The 16,292-nt window shown below is 44.5% G+C and overlaps 1 protein-coding gene across 1 annotated transcript in view; it reads left to right on the top strand.

Annotated features, from left to right (window-relative positions):
* L2HGDH (L-2-hydroxyglutarate dehydrogenase) overlaps nt 1-8,512 on the top strand; it is a 173,644-nt gene extending 165,132 nt beyond the window's left edge. The window contains exon 7 of the mRNA XM_086936602.1: nt 8,197-8,512. Within this exon, the coding sequence (XP_086792728.1) occupies nt 8,197-8,472 (276 nt within the window). The 3' untranslated portion in view covers nt 8,473-8,512. The remainder of the gene's footprint in view (nt 1-8,196) is intronic.
* Nucleotides 8,513-16,292: the final 7,780 nt, after the last annotated feature.

The following is a 16,292-nucleotide window of genomic DNA, read 5'->3' as shown; positions in this document are numbered from 1 at the left end:
TGTTTGATTGATTAAGATGCTCGTCCATCACCACCCCCTTTTGTACTGCTTTTGGCCGCCATAAGTGTGGCAGGGTATGCTCAGACGTGAGTCCCTTGCTCACTTTGCCACTGGATTCAAGCAAGCCGGGCTGAAGACGGTTGGAATGCCAGAAACCGGTCCTCGGAAGCTTGTTTTCGGTCCAGATCTTTTGACTGGGTGTGAGTGTTTGATTGATTCAGATGCTCCGTCCATCACCACCCCCTTTTGTACTGTTATTTATTGAGCAGTCTTCTTTCTCATGCAAGAGAAGTGAATTGCCACAATTGCAATACTTATCATAAAGTAAAGTGCATACAGTAAAAGGAGTATTTTGAAATAATACTGTAAAAGCATTTATATGGTTTCTGAGCCATATGATTCTTAAAACGGATAAAATATATACAATACATACAAAGATAAAAGTTTGACTAAACATACTCAACTGGTGCTTCTAGATTACGCATACCCCAGTGTACCTAACCTAAGCCTAGTACGTGGGAAGGAGTAAGGGAGTTGCACTTAAGTTTAAGTTCGTTTTGCCAAGAATCTGATTCAAGAATTCTCTCTAAGGGTCTAATCGGCTCCGTACCTTGGTTTGTATCTCGTTCTCAGGACTCGATCTCCCAGTAACCCGCAAGGGTGACTGGAAACACTGGAGCTGGATTTTCTCTGCAGGAGAAAAGACAGCATCTTTCTCAGTGCGTCAAATGGGAGGTACGCTTCTTTCGGCACTCGTTTCAGCTGGGCTTTGGGTAAGTAGATAGCCACTCTGCTCCAAACCACCGTGTGTTGCTTAAGGCAAATGCTGGTATATTTATACCTGGAAGGTGCCAAGTTTGACGTAAGGTTGGACATAAGACGTCACTAAGAACTGGCAGTTCTTTCAGGACTCGCAGGAGTTCTAGGACAAATCAAAACAAAAGCAGGGGGAATTCCCAGGCTGCTGGAGGTTTGGTTTGTTTAAAGAACGCGTTGTACTTTCTAGGAGTCTAGGGAAGTAGCTTTGCGGTATTTGGACTGCATTGGCTATGACTAAATATGGATATGATTCTTATGCTTTTATAAGGATATGATTTGTTATAACCACACAAGGGCATAAACCGGGAATATTTAATTAGGGTCCTAGATACGTTCACAACAGTCTGTAAGAGAGAAAAAGGATGTAGATATATCGTTTTTCCAAATACTCATTGTAGACTTGTTAAAAAGTCCAATTTTATACCCTGCATCCGTAAGCCTGGGCCGCAGTTCAGAGAATTGAGAACAACGTTTCACAGTTTCCTGGTATCGCTTGGCTATAGTGGGGGCCTTTCAACATTTTACTTTTCGTCCAGTTAATATTAAGCATAAACTTTAATATTTCTGTAAATAAATTGAATCTACAATAGTTTTCGACCTTGAGAGTTTTGTTTTTCAAAGTGGTTAGGCTGACAGCTGTTGATGTGCCTGTAAGGTAAAATATGTTTTCTGTGAAGAACTTTTAGAGTGGATTGATTTTGTTCCACGCAATGCGGGGACAACGGTTACTTCTCTTTTGTTTTTGCTTTTGTTTAACTTATGAAGTTATTAAACACTGAGTACAGTGTTGATTTGCCTGCTGTAAATACCTTCCATAGTTGATGTTTGTTTAACTTATGAAGTTATTAAACACTGAGTACAGTGTTGATTTGCCTGCTGTAAATACCTTCCATAGTTGATGTAACTTAATATTGTATGATGTAAATTTATTTTCTGTACTTGATATTTTCCAGATTGTTCCTACCATTTTCTGTGTTTTTTCTGTCCTCTGCTATGTTTGTAGCGTCAAAATGGTCAAGATTTCAAGTTAAGTTAAGTGGACAAGTCCAGATCAACTTAATTGAAATGGATTTGCACCCCTTTACCACCTTCAGCATCAATTTCAGATAACATTGCTATAATTTGAAGGGAGGTCTGATTCGCCTCGCTCTTTAATGTGCAGTGTTTATATCAATTGATATCTGTGAATTTGTCCAGTGGATATTTGGTGCTTTTGAAGTATTTCTTTCAGGATATTTGGATTTTAGTTTCTGCTGTAGTTCTGTACGATACTATACCAGACCGACTACAAGACATATTTATATTTGATTTACTGTTCTAGGGTACTCCTCTTTTATGTAGGCATTGTGCACTGGAAACAATCTGACAGATTTGTCTTTTGGAAATGTTCAGTTTTACAATGTTTGCATTAGCAGTGTGTTTGCAGGCACGTCTAGAAACACCAGATGCCTTCATGTCACTGGGACACAATTTTTCCAGTTTCCGTATTTCATTTCAGTTGATCTAAACTCACAATACAACTCCCAGAATGCACAAGTTTGTTACTAAAAACCTTTGCTTGGACGCCTTTTTCGGTCTCGTTTTAGCCAACGCGCATGCATTGTCTGCAAGACTTATGTAAGGGGCTTACAGAAATGCACCCAAAGGCTTTTCCAGGCGGATTACCTACAGTGCATGTGTGCTGGGCGCGTGCACATCGCACACCATTTGGCAGCCTGTGAGCCTCTCTCCGCACTCATGCTGGTTTGCTTGCAGCCGGCATCAGACTTCAAACATGTCAAAGGAATCCGCTCCCCCGCCCCCCGCTGTTTCTGGCTTTGCTCGCTGAAGGCTGTCCTGCCCAAGATCACACCGACTGTCAGTCGAGCAAACGCTCAACTATGCATAACCCCGCAGTTGCCACAGTGACCAAATGCCATCTCACAGCTTTGTATTCAAGCAATTTGTACGAAAAAAAGTGAAAAGGGGAAAAGTTTCCAGCAGCAGAGAAAAGTGAACTCTGAATTCCTGCAGCCAGATTTTACCCTACTCGTGCCCTTACAGATTCTTACTTTATCCCCCTATCCCCCTTTCACCCTCCTCTCTCCGTCTGCACTGTCTTTTTCTTAGAGTCTGATACCCACACTCTCTCTGTCAGTGGCATACATTGAATTTACGATACATTTTATAGAGTATGGCAAGCTAAACAATTAACGCCATCCAGTTAGAAATTGTCACTCCAGCTACACCTGCCCACTCATCACAAAGAGCAACAACTACACACAAATCACAGCTCTCTAAATATGCAATTGACAAGTCGCCTTTCAACAACACTATGACTTCTGTTTTGCAAAATACAAATATACAACCTTGTGATACAATTGGTAAAGTCCTATGGTACGTGCATGTCCTACACCTTCACCAAACTAAACATCGAACAATCCCATTTTAACCTGATCGACAATGAAACTTAACTGAAACCACAATAGCTGTGATCAGACAGACTCCCCACATTCTGTAAGCGCTATGGGGTCTACAGTTGGTATCAATGCACTACGTAAAAGCCCGTAACATTAGCAGTGGAGACGAGAAAGCAGACTAACACTGCTTCTTTCTTTATACCAGCTTTTCCCTCCTTCCTTTCACTCCCTCTTCTTTTGATGTAGACACACTTGTCTTCATTCCTTGCCTCTCATCTTATATGTTTGCTTTTCTATTCCTTCTTCTTCTCGTCTTTTTTTTATTGCTGCAACCCTGCTGCCTCTGTTCTCTCACCCCTTTTCCCCTGCTTCTACTCTCACATTCCTGCCTCATCCCTTGCACCTTTTTCTGTAGTAAAACAATCCCATCCTTGGCCACACCTCTATGTTCTCATTTCCCTTGTTTCGCATTCCGAACATCCTTCCTTCCTGCTTCGTCCTACCTGTCTTTCGTAACAACCTCTAGCTTTTCCTCCTATTGCACTTCTTCATTTTCTTATGCTTTATTCTCCATAATTTCTCTCTCTCGCCACCTCACTCTCTCTACAAGGAGTCATCTCAGGAAAACGTATATTTGTCTTTTTGATGGATGTTTTAGCTAATCAAAACTAATCCGAGCCACTGCTAACAGTGACTTGAAACAGTGGCTGATGTGCCAGGGGCGCTGCTGAAGCCCGCCATGATATCCACAGTCGGCCAGGCAGCGTCGCTGTGCCCCCTAGTGTCACAGCGAGGGCTCCGATAACGCCACTGCGTATCTTGCCTACTTGGAAAAACAGGTACAGAAGGCAGCAGCCAGGCGCATGTCCCGGTAAATATGATACTGTGGACTCTGAAGGGCCAAGTCACGGCTGATGGCATTTATCTTGACATGTGACACCGACCCATGCTGTAAGGCACAGTGAAGACGCAGCCTCGCAGTGACAGCGCCCTCTTATATTAGGATCTCGGTTTAGCAGTGTCTCACCCAACCACATGTTCAGAGTGGACTTCTTTTGTTGTTGCAGTTTTATACAGCAGGTTAAAGGATTTGCTCAAAATCACAGGGTGCTTAAGTCTCCCACCAGACTCGAACCTGCTTCCCCAGCTTGTAAGTCAGACATTAAGCCACATCTTTAAATACTGAACCAAATATTTGCCTCCTAGTACATTATTCCCATTTCCCCCCTCCCCCCTGCCGTGCACCCTCCTCACCTATCTATCACCCTCACTCTATCTATCGCCCTCACTCTTATCTATCTAGTGATCTCACTCTATCGCCCTCTATCTATCCATCTATCTATCTATCTATCTATCTATCTATCTATCTATCTATCTATCTATCTATCTATCTATCGATATCTATCTATCGCTCTCTATCTATCTATCGCCCTCACTCTCTATTGCCCTCACTCACTCTATCTATCGCCCTCACTCTATCTATCGCCCTCACTCTATCTATCTATCTATCTATCTATCTATCTATCTATCTATCTATCTATCTATCTATCTATCTATCTATCTATCTATCGCCCTCTATCTATCTATCTATCGCCCTCTATCTATCCCTCTATGGCCCTAAATCTATCTATCTATCGCCCTCTATCTATCTATCGCCCTCTATCTATCTATTGCCCTCACTCTATCTCCCTCCTATCTATCTATCTATCTATCTATCTATCTATCTATCTATCTATCTATCTATCTATCTATCACCCTCACTCTATAGCCCTCACTCTATCTCCTTCTATCTATCTATCTATCTATCTATCTATCTATCGCCCTCACTTTATCTATTGCTATCTATCTATCTATCGCCCTCACTCCATCTATCTATCGCCCTCACTCCATCTATCTATCGCCCTCACTCCATCTATCTATCGCCCTCACTCCATCTATCTATTGCACTCACTCTATCCATCGCCCTCATTCTATCCATCGCCCTCACTCTATCCATCGCCCTCACTCTATCCATCGCCCTCACTCTATCCATCGCCCTCACTCTATCCATCGCCCTCACTCTATCCATCGCCCTCACTCTATCTATTGCCCTCACTCTATCTATCTATCGCCCTCACTCTATCTATCTATCTATCTATCTATCTATCTATCTATCCATCTATCTATCTCCCTCAATCTATCTATGGCCCTCTATCTATCTATCTATCTATCTATCTATCTATCTATCTATCTATCTATCTATCTATCTATCTATCTATCTATCTATCTATCTATCGCCCTCTATCTATCTATCTATCTATCTATCTATGGCCCTCTATCTATCTATGGCCCTCTATCTATCTATCGCCCTCTATCTATCTATCGCCCTCTATCTATCTATCGCCCTCTATCTATCTTTCGCCCTCCCTCTACCTATCTATTACCCTCATTCTATCTATTTATTACCCTCATTCTATCTATTTATTGCCCTCATTCTATCTATTTATTGCCCTCATTCTATCTATTTATTGCCCTCATTCTATCTATTTATTGCCCTCCCTCTATCGATCTATCGCCCTCACTCTATCGCCCTCACTCTGTCTATCTATCGCCCTCTATATATCTATCGCCCTCTATATATCTATCTATCGCCCTCTATCTATCTATCTATCTATCGCCCTCACTCTATCTATTGCCCTCACTCTGTCTATCTCCCTCACTCCATCTATCTTTTGCCCTCACTCTTACTATCTATTGCCCTCACTCTATCCATCTATTGCCCTCCCTCTATCTATTGCCCTCCCTCTATCTATCGCCTCTATCTATCGTATCACCACAGCATCACTCGTCGCCACCACAACAACACTCAGCGCCACACAGCATCAATCTGTTCAACCATTCAACAACAACTAGTTCAAATATGTTCTCTCGATGTTTCAAGCTTTATTACAAATGTCACAAAAAGATGTTAATATTTCAGTTCTGTTCTTGGATTTTCGTCACAATAAAATACACTGAACATAATCTTCACAAAAGTTATTTACAAAAGTTTAAGCTATTGCCATTATAAATTACAATAACTTTTTTTAAAGGATTAATTATTTTTAAAAAAATTAAAAGCCATCGTTATTTGTAATATCAATACATCTAAGTCACGTAAATACAACACATATTGCATTACAAAGGCTATAGGTGTCACTTTTGCGAAAGTTAAAACTATTGGCATTGTAAATGACAAAGCTATTAATTTCGCTACTTTCAAAACCAACACATAAATAAAACATTTGTCTTTTACAATACCAATAGCTCAAACTTTCCTGATGCGAGACGTATTGCATTGCAAATGCTTGTTGTTTCAGTGGCTAGGAGTCATCTGGTAACCCTAGAGAAGTCCACACACAACTTTTTTTTGTGTTGTACTTTTTTTTTATTATTGTGTTTTCAAACAATTTAAACAGTTTGACATAGAAATAAAATAGGGGCGAACATACATCGTTCTAGGGTATAGATCCATAATCACACATGACTTTTAAGTCCCACCTAACACCAGTGCTTTAATGAGGCTGGTACTGTCCGGTACTGAGTGCCTGCACTTTTTTCATTTGAAAGAGAGTACCTGCACTTCCCTGCACTGCTGCAGTACATTTACTGGGAGAGAGTATCGGCAAGCACTGCCTAACGCCTAATCTGAATAATTAAACAACAGGGGGTGATGATGGACAGAGTTTCTGAATTAAGCAGAATACTCTCACCCAGTCAAGAGATCAGGGCTTAATCCAACACCGTTTTTTAGCTCACTGCACCATCCCAGCTACAGAACCTGGCTATATGCAAATTAGTCTGGCCCTTAGCACAGTGCATCATGGGAACAGGGCAAACCAAACTACCAAGCCAATTCTTTCACTGGGAAGGAAACAAGCTACCGGGGACCGGTTTCTGGCATTTCAGCCGTCTTCGGCCCGGCTTGCTTGAATCCTGATGGTGCAATGAGCAAGGGACTCACGTCTGAGTATACCCTTCCACGCTTATGGTGGACAAAATAATTAAACAACAGGGGGTGGTGATGGACAGAGTTTCTGAATTAAGCAGAATACTCTCACCCAGTCAAGAGATCAGGGCTTAATCCAACACCGTTTTTTAGCTCACTGCACCATCCCAGCTACAGAACCTGGCTATATGCAAATTAGTCTGTCCCTGGCCCAGTGCATCATGGGAACAGGGCAAACCAAACTACCAAGCCAATTCCTTCACTGGGAAGGAAACAAGCTACCGGGGACCGGTTTCTGGCATTTCAGCCGTCTTCGGCCCGGCTTGCTTGAATCCTGATGGTAGCTTGTTTCCTGCCCTGATCTCTTGACTGGGTGAGAGTATTCTGCTTAATTCAGAAACTCTGTCCATCACCACCCCCTGTTGTTTAATTAACGCCTAATCTGGCCATTCTAGTTTGGGTGATCACACTTTCTGCTCTCTTTCATTAGCCTCCAAAAACCAACCAAGACTTATGCACAGCAAAGTGTCCCTTACATAAAAAAACTTATTTTTGCCAACACTGCTTCACGTGTGTGTCTATACTGCATCTACACTTTAGATCAGGGTTCTCCAAAGTCAGTCCTGGAGGGTCGGATCCATGCCAGATTTTAAGCATATCCCCGATTAGATAAATGTACCTAACTTAAAAATCTGTAAGTTATCTTAAAAATCTGGCATGGATCCGGCCCTGCAGGACCAACTTTGGAGAACCATGGTTTAGAACAAAAGTCACTTGTTACAGACCTTGACACAGGACGACTGTCACGTGATACAGTCTTTAGGTGTGGCTCAGCCTACATCAGTCTTCAAAGCATGCACTGCTTTTACCCCTCCCCCATTATAATTTGACATGTAACGAGAACCTGCTATGCATTCCAAATAGCTGTGTAACGTGGTCATGTATTTGCATGTTTGCTTCACTTGTGAGAATGATATTCTCTTTGTACCTGTTTTTTTTTCCTTCCACAAGGGTGAAGAGGTGCACTGCCAGTATGTTGTGACCTGCGGTGGGCTATTTTCGGACCGTCTGTCGGAAATCAGCGGATGCAGCCCTGAACCCCGAATTGTTCCGTTCCGTGGGGATTACCTGGTGTTGAAGCCTGAAAAATGCTATCTTGTGAAAGGGAACATTTACCCAGTATGTACGTTTCACTCGTTTATCCAAATGCTCGCCTGCTTTTTTGACTGTTGGCTTTCAGAGAACAAGGCCTTTATAAGAGTGGCCCAGAGTGTTACGCCAGATTGAATACCACTCCTGGCCTTTCCGGGTTGTCTAGTGTTTTGAAGTAATCCAAAAGAAGATGGTTTCTTGAAGATAGATTATACAAATTACTTTATTGATTTAAGATGTTAAGTTAAGTAGATGAAATGATAACCCCATCAGGAGCAGCTGTCCTGCTGCTCAGCCCTCACCCAACTGACAGTCACAACACACTAACATTCCATACATCCAAAATTCCACATCACAGGCAATCAAGCTGAGCAGCAGGAAGATATAAGATACAACATGTTTCCAGGCTTGTGATTAGTGGGTCTAAAAATAGCTGGCCCAGTAATCCTGGGCCCACAAAAACTGCTGCTCGAGCCTTGAGCTGTGCTGGCTGCTCAATCATCCGGCCCGTTCCCATTGTTTACCAGCTCTCGCCTATTCCACCTCCACCCATGACCTCAACATAGCTTATTCGGGCCATATCTTTCTTGGAACAGGGAAGAAACATGTGGAAATGGAGCTGCTATTCCTGGGTACACTTGTTTTCCCCTGGATATAGGTGCAGAGATATTAGCTTGATTTGCAGATTCGGGCCCTGCGGTATCCCCATCCCTAACTCTGGAGAGCTCGTAACAAGGGTTTAAGTCCCAGACCTCTTCTGTAGCTGTTTGTGGCGCTGAGACAGGTTTAAAATTACCGGGTCAAGGTATCAGCATTGGAAATAATGACACTGCTTTGTTGGTCTGTGTCTCGATGCTGTCCAGTTGCAGCACAGCAGAAACTGCTATGATCAATCAATCAATCATATATATGAAATGAAATGAAATGAAAAATTATATTTGTATAGCGCCAAACTACCCGGAGGCCTCGCAGAGCTTACACTGATTGCTAGAGGCGAGCTACCAGAAGAATTAACAAGTTTTTGCGTACAGGTGTGTTTTCAGCGCTTTCCTGAAAGCCATCCTATTTGGGTTCCCTCTCAGGGCAAGGGGAAGGGAGTTCCAGAGCCTTGCAGCCGTATGGGAGAAAGAGCGACCACCCCACCGGGCTTTGTTGATTTTTGTTGTGGTCGCTAGATGCAATGATCCGGAGCGAAGAGCTCTGGAGGGGACATAAGGCACAACTAAGGGGAACAGGATGGCAGGGCGAGTTTGATGGAAAGATTTGTGCACAATGCACATGGCCTTAAACTGTGCTCTTGCGGCAACTGGAAGCCAGTGAAGGTCTTTTAAGGCATATTTGACTGACTGCCAACGAGGGATGTTGTACAGTAGCCGAACGGCACAGTTTTGTGTGACCTGAAGCCTATGGGTCACTGCTGCCAGGGCTCCTAGATATAAAGCATTTCCATAATCCAGGCGAGAGAGGATCAGGGCCTGAACTATGACCCTCCTCGCCTGGAGAGGAAGCAGGGGGAGCACTTTGCGGAGCATCTTCATAAGCCCTACACAGGTAGCAGCTGTTTTGGTGGCTTGGACCGAGAAGTCGAGCGCTTTGTCGAGCCAGATACCAAGGCTCTTTATCTGAGGTTTAGGGGAGGGGGGAACACCAAGGCAGGTTGGCCAAATGGAGGCCAGAGGGGTCAGCGAAGAGTTGCCCAGAAGCATAATCTCTGTCTTCTCTCCGTTAAGTTTGAGACAGGAGAGTTGCATCCACTTAGCAACAGCCTCCAGACAGGGACCTAAGGTGTTGGATGATCCTTCCGGGTGGTCAAGAAAGACCACCAGTTGGGTCGAGTGAGACAATAACATTAATCTTTGAGGCAATATTTATTGTAAACCCATTTTTGGTAAACCATAGTATTTGCGCCAACAAAAAAATGGCCCAAGTAGGAATAAATGCGTAAACAAACCCATGGCCGAAATAATTAAACGGTATGCAGTGATTGAAAACACAGCGCTACGATGGCCGCCGCAATCGACAGGTAAATAGAACCCGTCCTAAAAAGAAACCACAGGTGCAACCATTTAACTAAAATCGACCTATTAAGAGGCGTATATAAGGACGAGAACAGTCAGGGGAGAATAAACACTATCGGCAAGACGGTCAAGACTAACGCCCGGAATACGCGAGGAAGAACAATTTTCGGTAAGCAGAACCCCGTCCCGAACCCCCATAGAATAACTAAGCCAAAATTAGTGCTTTGGTGGGTAATAACTAGGACTGCGTTTTTACCAGTTACCAAAAATCGCTATCCCTCCGTTTTTTTAGATTTAAAAGAACCCTTCCTGTGCTTCCAAAGAGAAGTTTCGCCACAAAAGCAAGAGCGAGCTCTTTTTGTCAAACAGACACGTTTTCAGGTAAGAAAAACCGAACTTGCACAAGGGAATTAATAAACAAAAAAGCCCCGTTTAATATCCACAGTGAAATTTACATTTTCCTTCTCCCGGTTTCCTTTAAGACCCGAAAATTAAAATTCAAACCGGAATACCTGGCGTAAAAAAGGAAGACCGTCCTCTGCATAAGGCCCGCCTACAAACTATTCAAGGTACTTATTCTGTGTACCCCAGAATGTAGAAAATGGAAATAGAAAATAGCATTACTTTTAGTATGGTGAACAACGGTTGCTAAAAAACCAAATGACTAATATATAATATTTCCTGATAGGCACTATGATTTCATAGACCAACGGAGTAACAGAAGAGTATTGATCTACAGACTACCACATAACCACCATCCTCAGAAAGCATTTCTCTTAACAGCACAGATTTCTGTAAAAGAAGGTAGTTCAACCGAAGGCTTACACCTTCCATCATGCATTATTCGATCTTAAAGCTCCATTACTTACAAGGTTTGCTCTTTAATTTGGACAAAACAGTCTACATCAAACTCTACGAATATCTCTTATTTCTAGATCCATAGTTATAGTGGTTCAATTAATTATTTATTTTTCAGTTCTTTTTATGATAGTATTCCTTGTTCCCATACCCTTTTCAGTTTTGCGATAGCAAAGCTTTCTAAGACACCATAATCACTGCAGCAAAGGGATCTGGAAATTTTTGAAAATTCCTTTGGTTTGTCACAGTAAAATAAAAACAAAACTACTTGGTGTAGGAAGATGTAAATTAGCAGAGTTCTTTCTAATATTTCAACATAAAAAAGATTATTTAAAACATTCCTAAATAAAAGGTCACTTCTGATGGATACCCAACTGCAGATTCCATATGGCCTGGTATCGCTGAGGCCTCCCCATAAATGGATACTTCACCATCCCCAGCAACAGGCCCCTCCCTGCCCCCATCATAAGTAGACACTACAACTCCATTCTTCTTTGGGTTAGGGGTCGTGATCCCCGGCTGTATTTATTTGAAAACAAAAACATCCACAGTTAAAAACTCAACACTTTCATGATTATTTGCAGTAACCCATCGTATTTTACAGCTTTATTTACATTTGTTTGATGACGAGCCTTAACAGAGATATTAATACATTAACTTCCTAACCATATCTAGACTTTTTCCTGCAGATCCACAAATTGGGCCTTTGAGTTGGATCATGTCCTTAACCTCACTTTCCGCCAAAAGGAACCTGGATGGGTCCCTACAATAGGGGAGGACCCCACCCACAGGGCCGGACTGGCCGTAGCGAGCACCAGGCGTTTCCCCAGTGGGCCACTAGGGTGAGGGCCGATTTTGGGCCCCTGGGGGCCTTTTTTGTTACATTGCCATTTTCGCAGCCTAGCTGCAATATCGGCCCTGTAACAAAATCGGCCGAAACCGGCCCTGGCAAACTGCTCGGTCGCACCCCCAAAACTTCGGGGGGTGCCGGCTGAGTATTTGGCCAGGGCCAGTTTTGGTTCCCAGTCCGGCCTTCCCTCCCATCTGCATCGAATAGAGGTTGCATTGGTGCAGGGGGTTGGAAGTGATCGCTGCCACCTCGTCCTTCTGGCTAACCACCCGCCGAGGCGTAATGGGCACCAAGCTAGCACAGGCCCTTGGGTGGGAATTTGGGGGGGGCAATACTGATGGGTGAGGGGTGCATGAGGTAGGTATCCTGGCGGGTAGATGGCCCCCCTGCACAAGCGTACCCCGGGAGGGGAGACTCACTATAAGCACCCCTTGGAGGGTCTGTTACACCTATGTTATGTTTATCTAAAAGGAAAAGGATGGCGTATATGGACCTGAACTGTCCCACCAATCATTACCTCATCCGCCGCAGGACAGCATAGTTCAACTACTCTCTGGCCTCCCATGAGAATGGGCATGATAACGCGGGCAATGGATTAATCAGGCCAGCAGGTTCTCTAGCAACATTTCAGTACCAATCTTTAACAAATAAACTGTGTCCTGTAGGAAAAAACACTCCCCTTTTATGCAGCCATGAGGAATGGACAGCAGCCTTTGTGACCTGAACAGCTTACTCATTTTATTATTTACTTGCTTTACTGAGTGCCCTGACCAATTTACCACCCCTCCACTGCAACCTTGGGATGATGTGGGGCCATGCAAGCACAGTTTGAGGACATTTCAGTGCAAGCAAACCTATCTTGGTGATCAACAGTTCAAACATTTCCCTCCTGCCAACGTGCACCAAGTTATTGCTAAGAGATGCACTATAATGACCCCAGGGGGCGGGCACCCCTTGAGCGGCATTTTGTCCAGTGTCTCGAAAGGGCCAAATGCAACCCTCCTTAAACATGAAAGGACAGGCGGTAACCTGCCTTGTGCACCCTGTCCGCCAACTGTCCTTCAAAATAAACATCCTTAGCACGCTGCACAAAAGAATGACCCAGCACTTCTGTAATCTCTACCGCTTTCACGTTCACAGGGGTTACCCAGAAATCCAGTGGCTGACTCCTATCCTCGCGTCTTCCATCTGCACCCACCGGTGAGAAAAGGGGAAAGGAGATGGTGGTTAGGTGCGATCCAGATTACATGTGCAGTCTAACGTAGGACTTGTAGTTATCGGAGAACCATGTGCCAGTTCTTTGCACCACCAAGCCCATGAGTCTCATTGCCGCTGCAGCGGAGGCCGCCCTAATCATAAGAGTGATACCCAAACTTAGCAGGTTCGTACTCCGCTGCCGCAGGGCCCCATCAAGTACTCTGCAGAACTGAAACCTGGTCTGTGGTGTCCCATCATTATACACCAGAAGGGGGCCCTCAATCCCCTGGGGCCGATCAGCTAGGAATGACTCCAGGTTACTCAGTGGGCAGCATGAATTACCTGGTGGCCTATCCAAGAGGGTGTGGTCGCCCCTACCAACCTGGTCTGTCTTGGTGCGGGGAAATGTTAATCGCCTGGGAAGCCTCCAACCACGAAACCATGTACCAGCTGCAATCCCCCTTCCAGATCCCTCTTGTTCTTTAACACTATTTCACCCACCCTGAGGGCCCCATAGAAAGCAAGGGTAAAAGTATCCCTGAAGAGACAGGCTTCCTCCGGTGACCTGCAGAGGTTCCCCAAGGAGCACAAGATTGCTTCAAGCTTGCCTGTGTTGATGGGGCAACTAGAGTGTGGCTGGGCCCCCTCCAGATGCTGCCTGCCCGCAAAGGTCTCTGCACCAAGAAAGTTTTGGTCACATCCATGTGCCCCAGCACTTTCGCAAAAAAGGATTTTGGCGTCTAGCGCATGTAACTGACCGCCCTTGGTCCCTTAGAGATCCCAGGAGTGCCAGGATTGAGGAGGATGTAAACAAATTGCCCACCCCAAAGCGCCCCAAGAACTTGCAATATGTGTTAAATGCCCCCTCATAGGCACTCCTCATCATGGGCGCTAAGCTGGCTGCCACGAGAAATTGCAAGCTTGGGCCACAGACAGTCCTGGAAAGGCTTAGAATACTGCGCTGCTCCTGGGTGGTGGTACCTTAAAGCCTGCATCTTGAAACGAGATAAAGCATCAGCATCATTGTTCAACACACCCTGGACATGTTTGGCCCTAAACAGCATATTACGTTTCAAATACTGTAATACGATTTCCATGAAAAAGCTGAGGATCATTTTGCTGACTGCTGATTAATATAATCTACCACTGTCATATTGTCGGACCAGAATATGACTGACTGATTGCAGAACTGCTCTGGCCAGATGGACAGCGCCACCAGAATGGGAAAAAGCTCAAGAAAACCAAGGTTAGCAACCAGCCCAGACTACACCCAGTCACTGGGCTATCGCTGCACGCACCAGGCCGGGACCAGGATAGCACCAAAACCTTTTCTGCCCAACGCATCAGTGAAGAGGCCTAACCCTTCACTAGTCCTGGTCAGGCCACACCTTCCTCCTATTGAATTACCGCAAGAATGCCTCCCAGATCCTCATATCTTGTCTGACCTAACTAGACAACCTAGTGATATGATGTTTCTACCTCAGGCCAGACATTGCCCGGCCTGTGAGAAGAGGCAGGCCTTGGGGATGACCCGTAGGGTGAAATTCAACTGTCCTGCTGCCTTTTGCAACTTCTGCAGGGTTAACTTCCTCGCTCCCAGACATTTTTGCAAGGCTTGAGCAAAGGAGGAAACCTTCTCAAAGGGGAGCGTCGAAACCCCAGCAACAGAATCCAACTCTGTCCCCAGAAACTCAGTGGCAGTCGCAGGCCCCTCAGTCTTTCACTGAGCCAGGGGTACCCCAAAATCTCTCATCAGTTTGCAGAAGGACTGTAATGCCTTGGCACACTACTCCTGATCCAGGTGGACCCAAAAAGAGAAAGTCATCAAGGTAGGGCAACACCCACTGGTGGCCTGACTACCGTATAAAGACCCATTCGAGGAACGAGGTGAACTCATCAAAATAAGAGCATGAGACCAAACAGCACATTGGCATGTATTTATCAAAGTAAAAGGAGCCCTCAAAGTGAAATCCTAGCAGATGGAATTCCTGCAGATGCACTGGGAGCAAACGGAAGGCTGACTCTGTCAGACTTTGCTGAGAGTTTGAGGTCCAAGTTCCTGCAGCATCTGAATTTCCTGGGAAGCGTACTTGAAAGAGCATAAGGCCCCATCATTAGCCTCATTCACTGACTGACTGACCTCTGGGAGCAGATAAGTTGTGTATTAATCTGAACTCCTGGGGTCCTTCTTGGGGTCCACTCTAGGGGAAGCAGACTAAACCCTTGAGGGAAACTGAATCGAAGGGACCTGCCGCCCTCCCCAGACTAGTGTCCTTGAGGATCTTTTCCAAAGCCGCTCCATGATTCAACCCGCGCAACTGCTGATTCCTACAATTGGAGGCACCCACGTACCCTTGCGCTGTGATATGGAAATCTTCCCTGAAGCCTTCATCCATGACACTGAGCTGCCGGGGGAACCATTGCTATCCAATTGACTGGGGAGGGAGCTCTAAGAGGGGGTGAACAGTCTTGCTTCTCATCACCTCTGTCCTTGGACTTTCTGAAGCACTGGGACTCTGGGTGGGATGACAAGCCACAGAATGAGCAACAATGCTTGATTTTACAAGTACTCGATGGCCGGGTACAAGATCGCTTGTTATGGAATAGTGTAGTTCCTATATTCCCAATAGCCTCTGCGCATTGCAATAATATACCCTATAAATATGACATAGGACTGAGGTCAGTATGTCTCTATTGAGTATACTAAACTTAATTGTGAGTGCCAGCTAGCTCAGAGGTCACTAGAAACTTTCTTGAATACACAAGAAGGGATTAGTTTCTGACAACCGCATAAACATGACAACTATGTTTCCCAAGAATAAAACGTACCTTCAGAGTCGTGGAAACAATAGATAACTATTTTACTCAGTCAATCATGCATGCTTCGTTTCTACAGAGCTGCATAGAAATAGATAGATGGGTGTTTCAATAGAAAGGGGTTTATTGAACAATCTTCTTTCGCATGCAAGAGAGGTGAACTGCTGCAATCGTTAGACAGAATGCAAAGTATAAAGCGTACAGCGTAAACAGTA

This window comes from Lissotriton vulgaris, chromosome 9 (assembly GCF_964263255.1).
Source record: "Lissotriton vulgaris chromosome 9, aLisVul1.2, whole genome shotgun sequence".
NCBI classification, from domain to species: Eukaryota; Metazoa; Chordata; class Amphibia; order Caudata; family Salamandridae; genus Lissotriton; species Lissotriton vulgaris.
The sequence above is the reverse complement of the archived record's forward strand: the minus strand, read 5'-3'. Positions and strand labels throughout refer to the sequence as shown.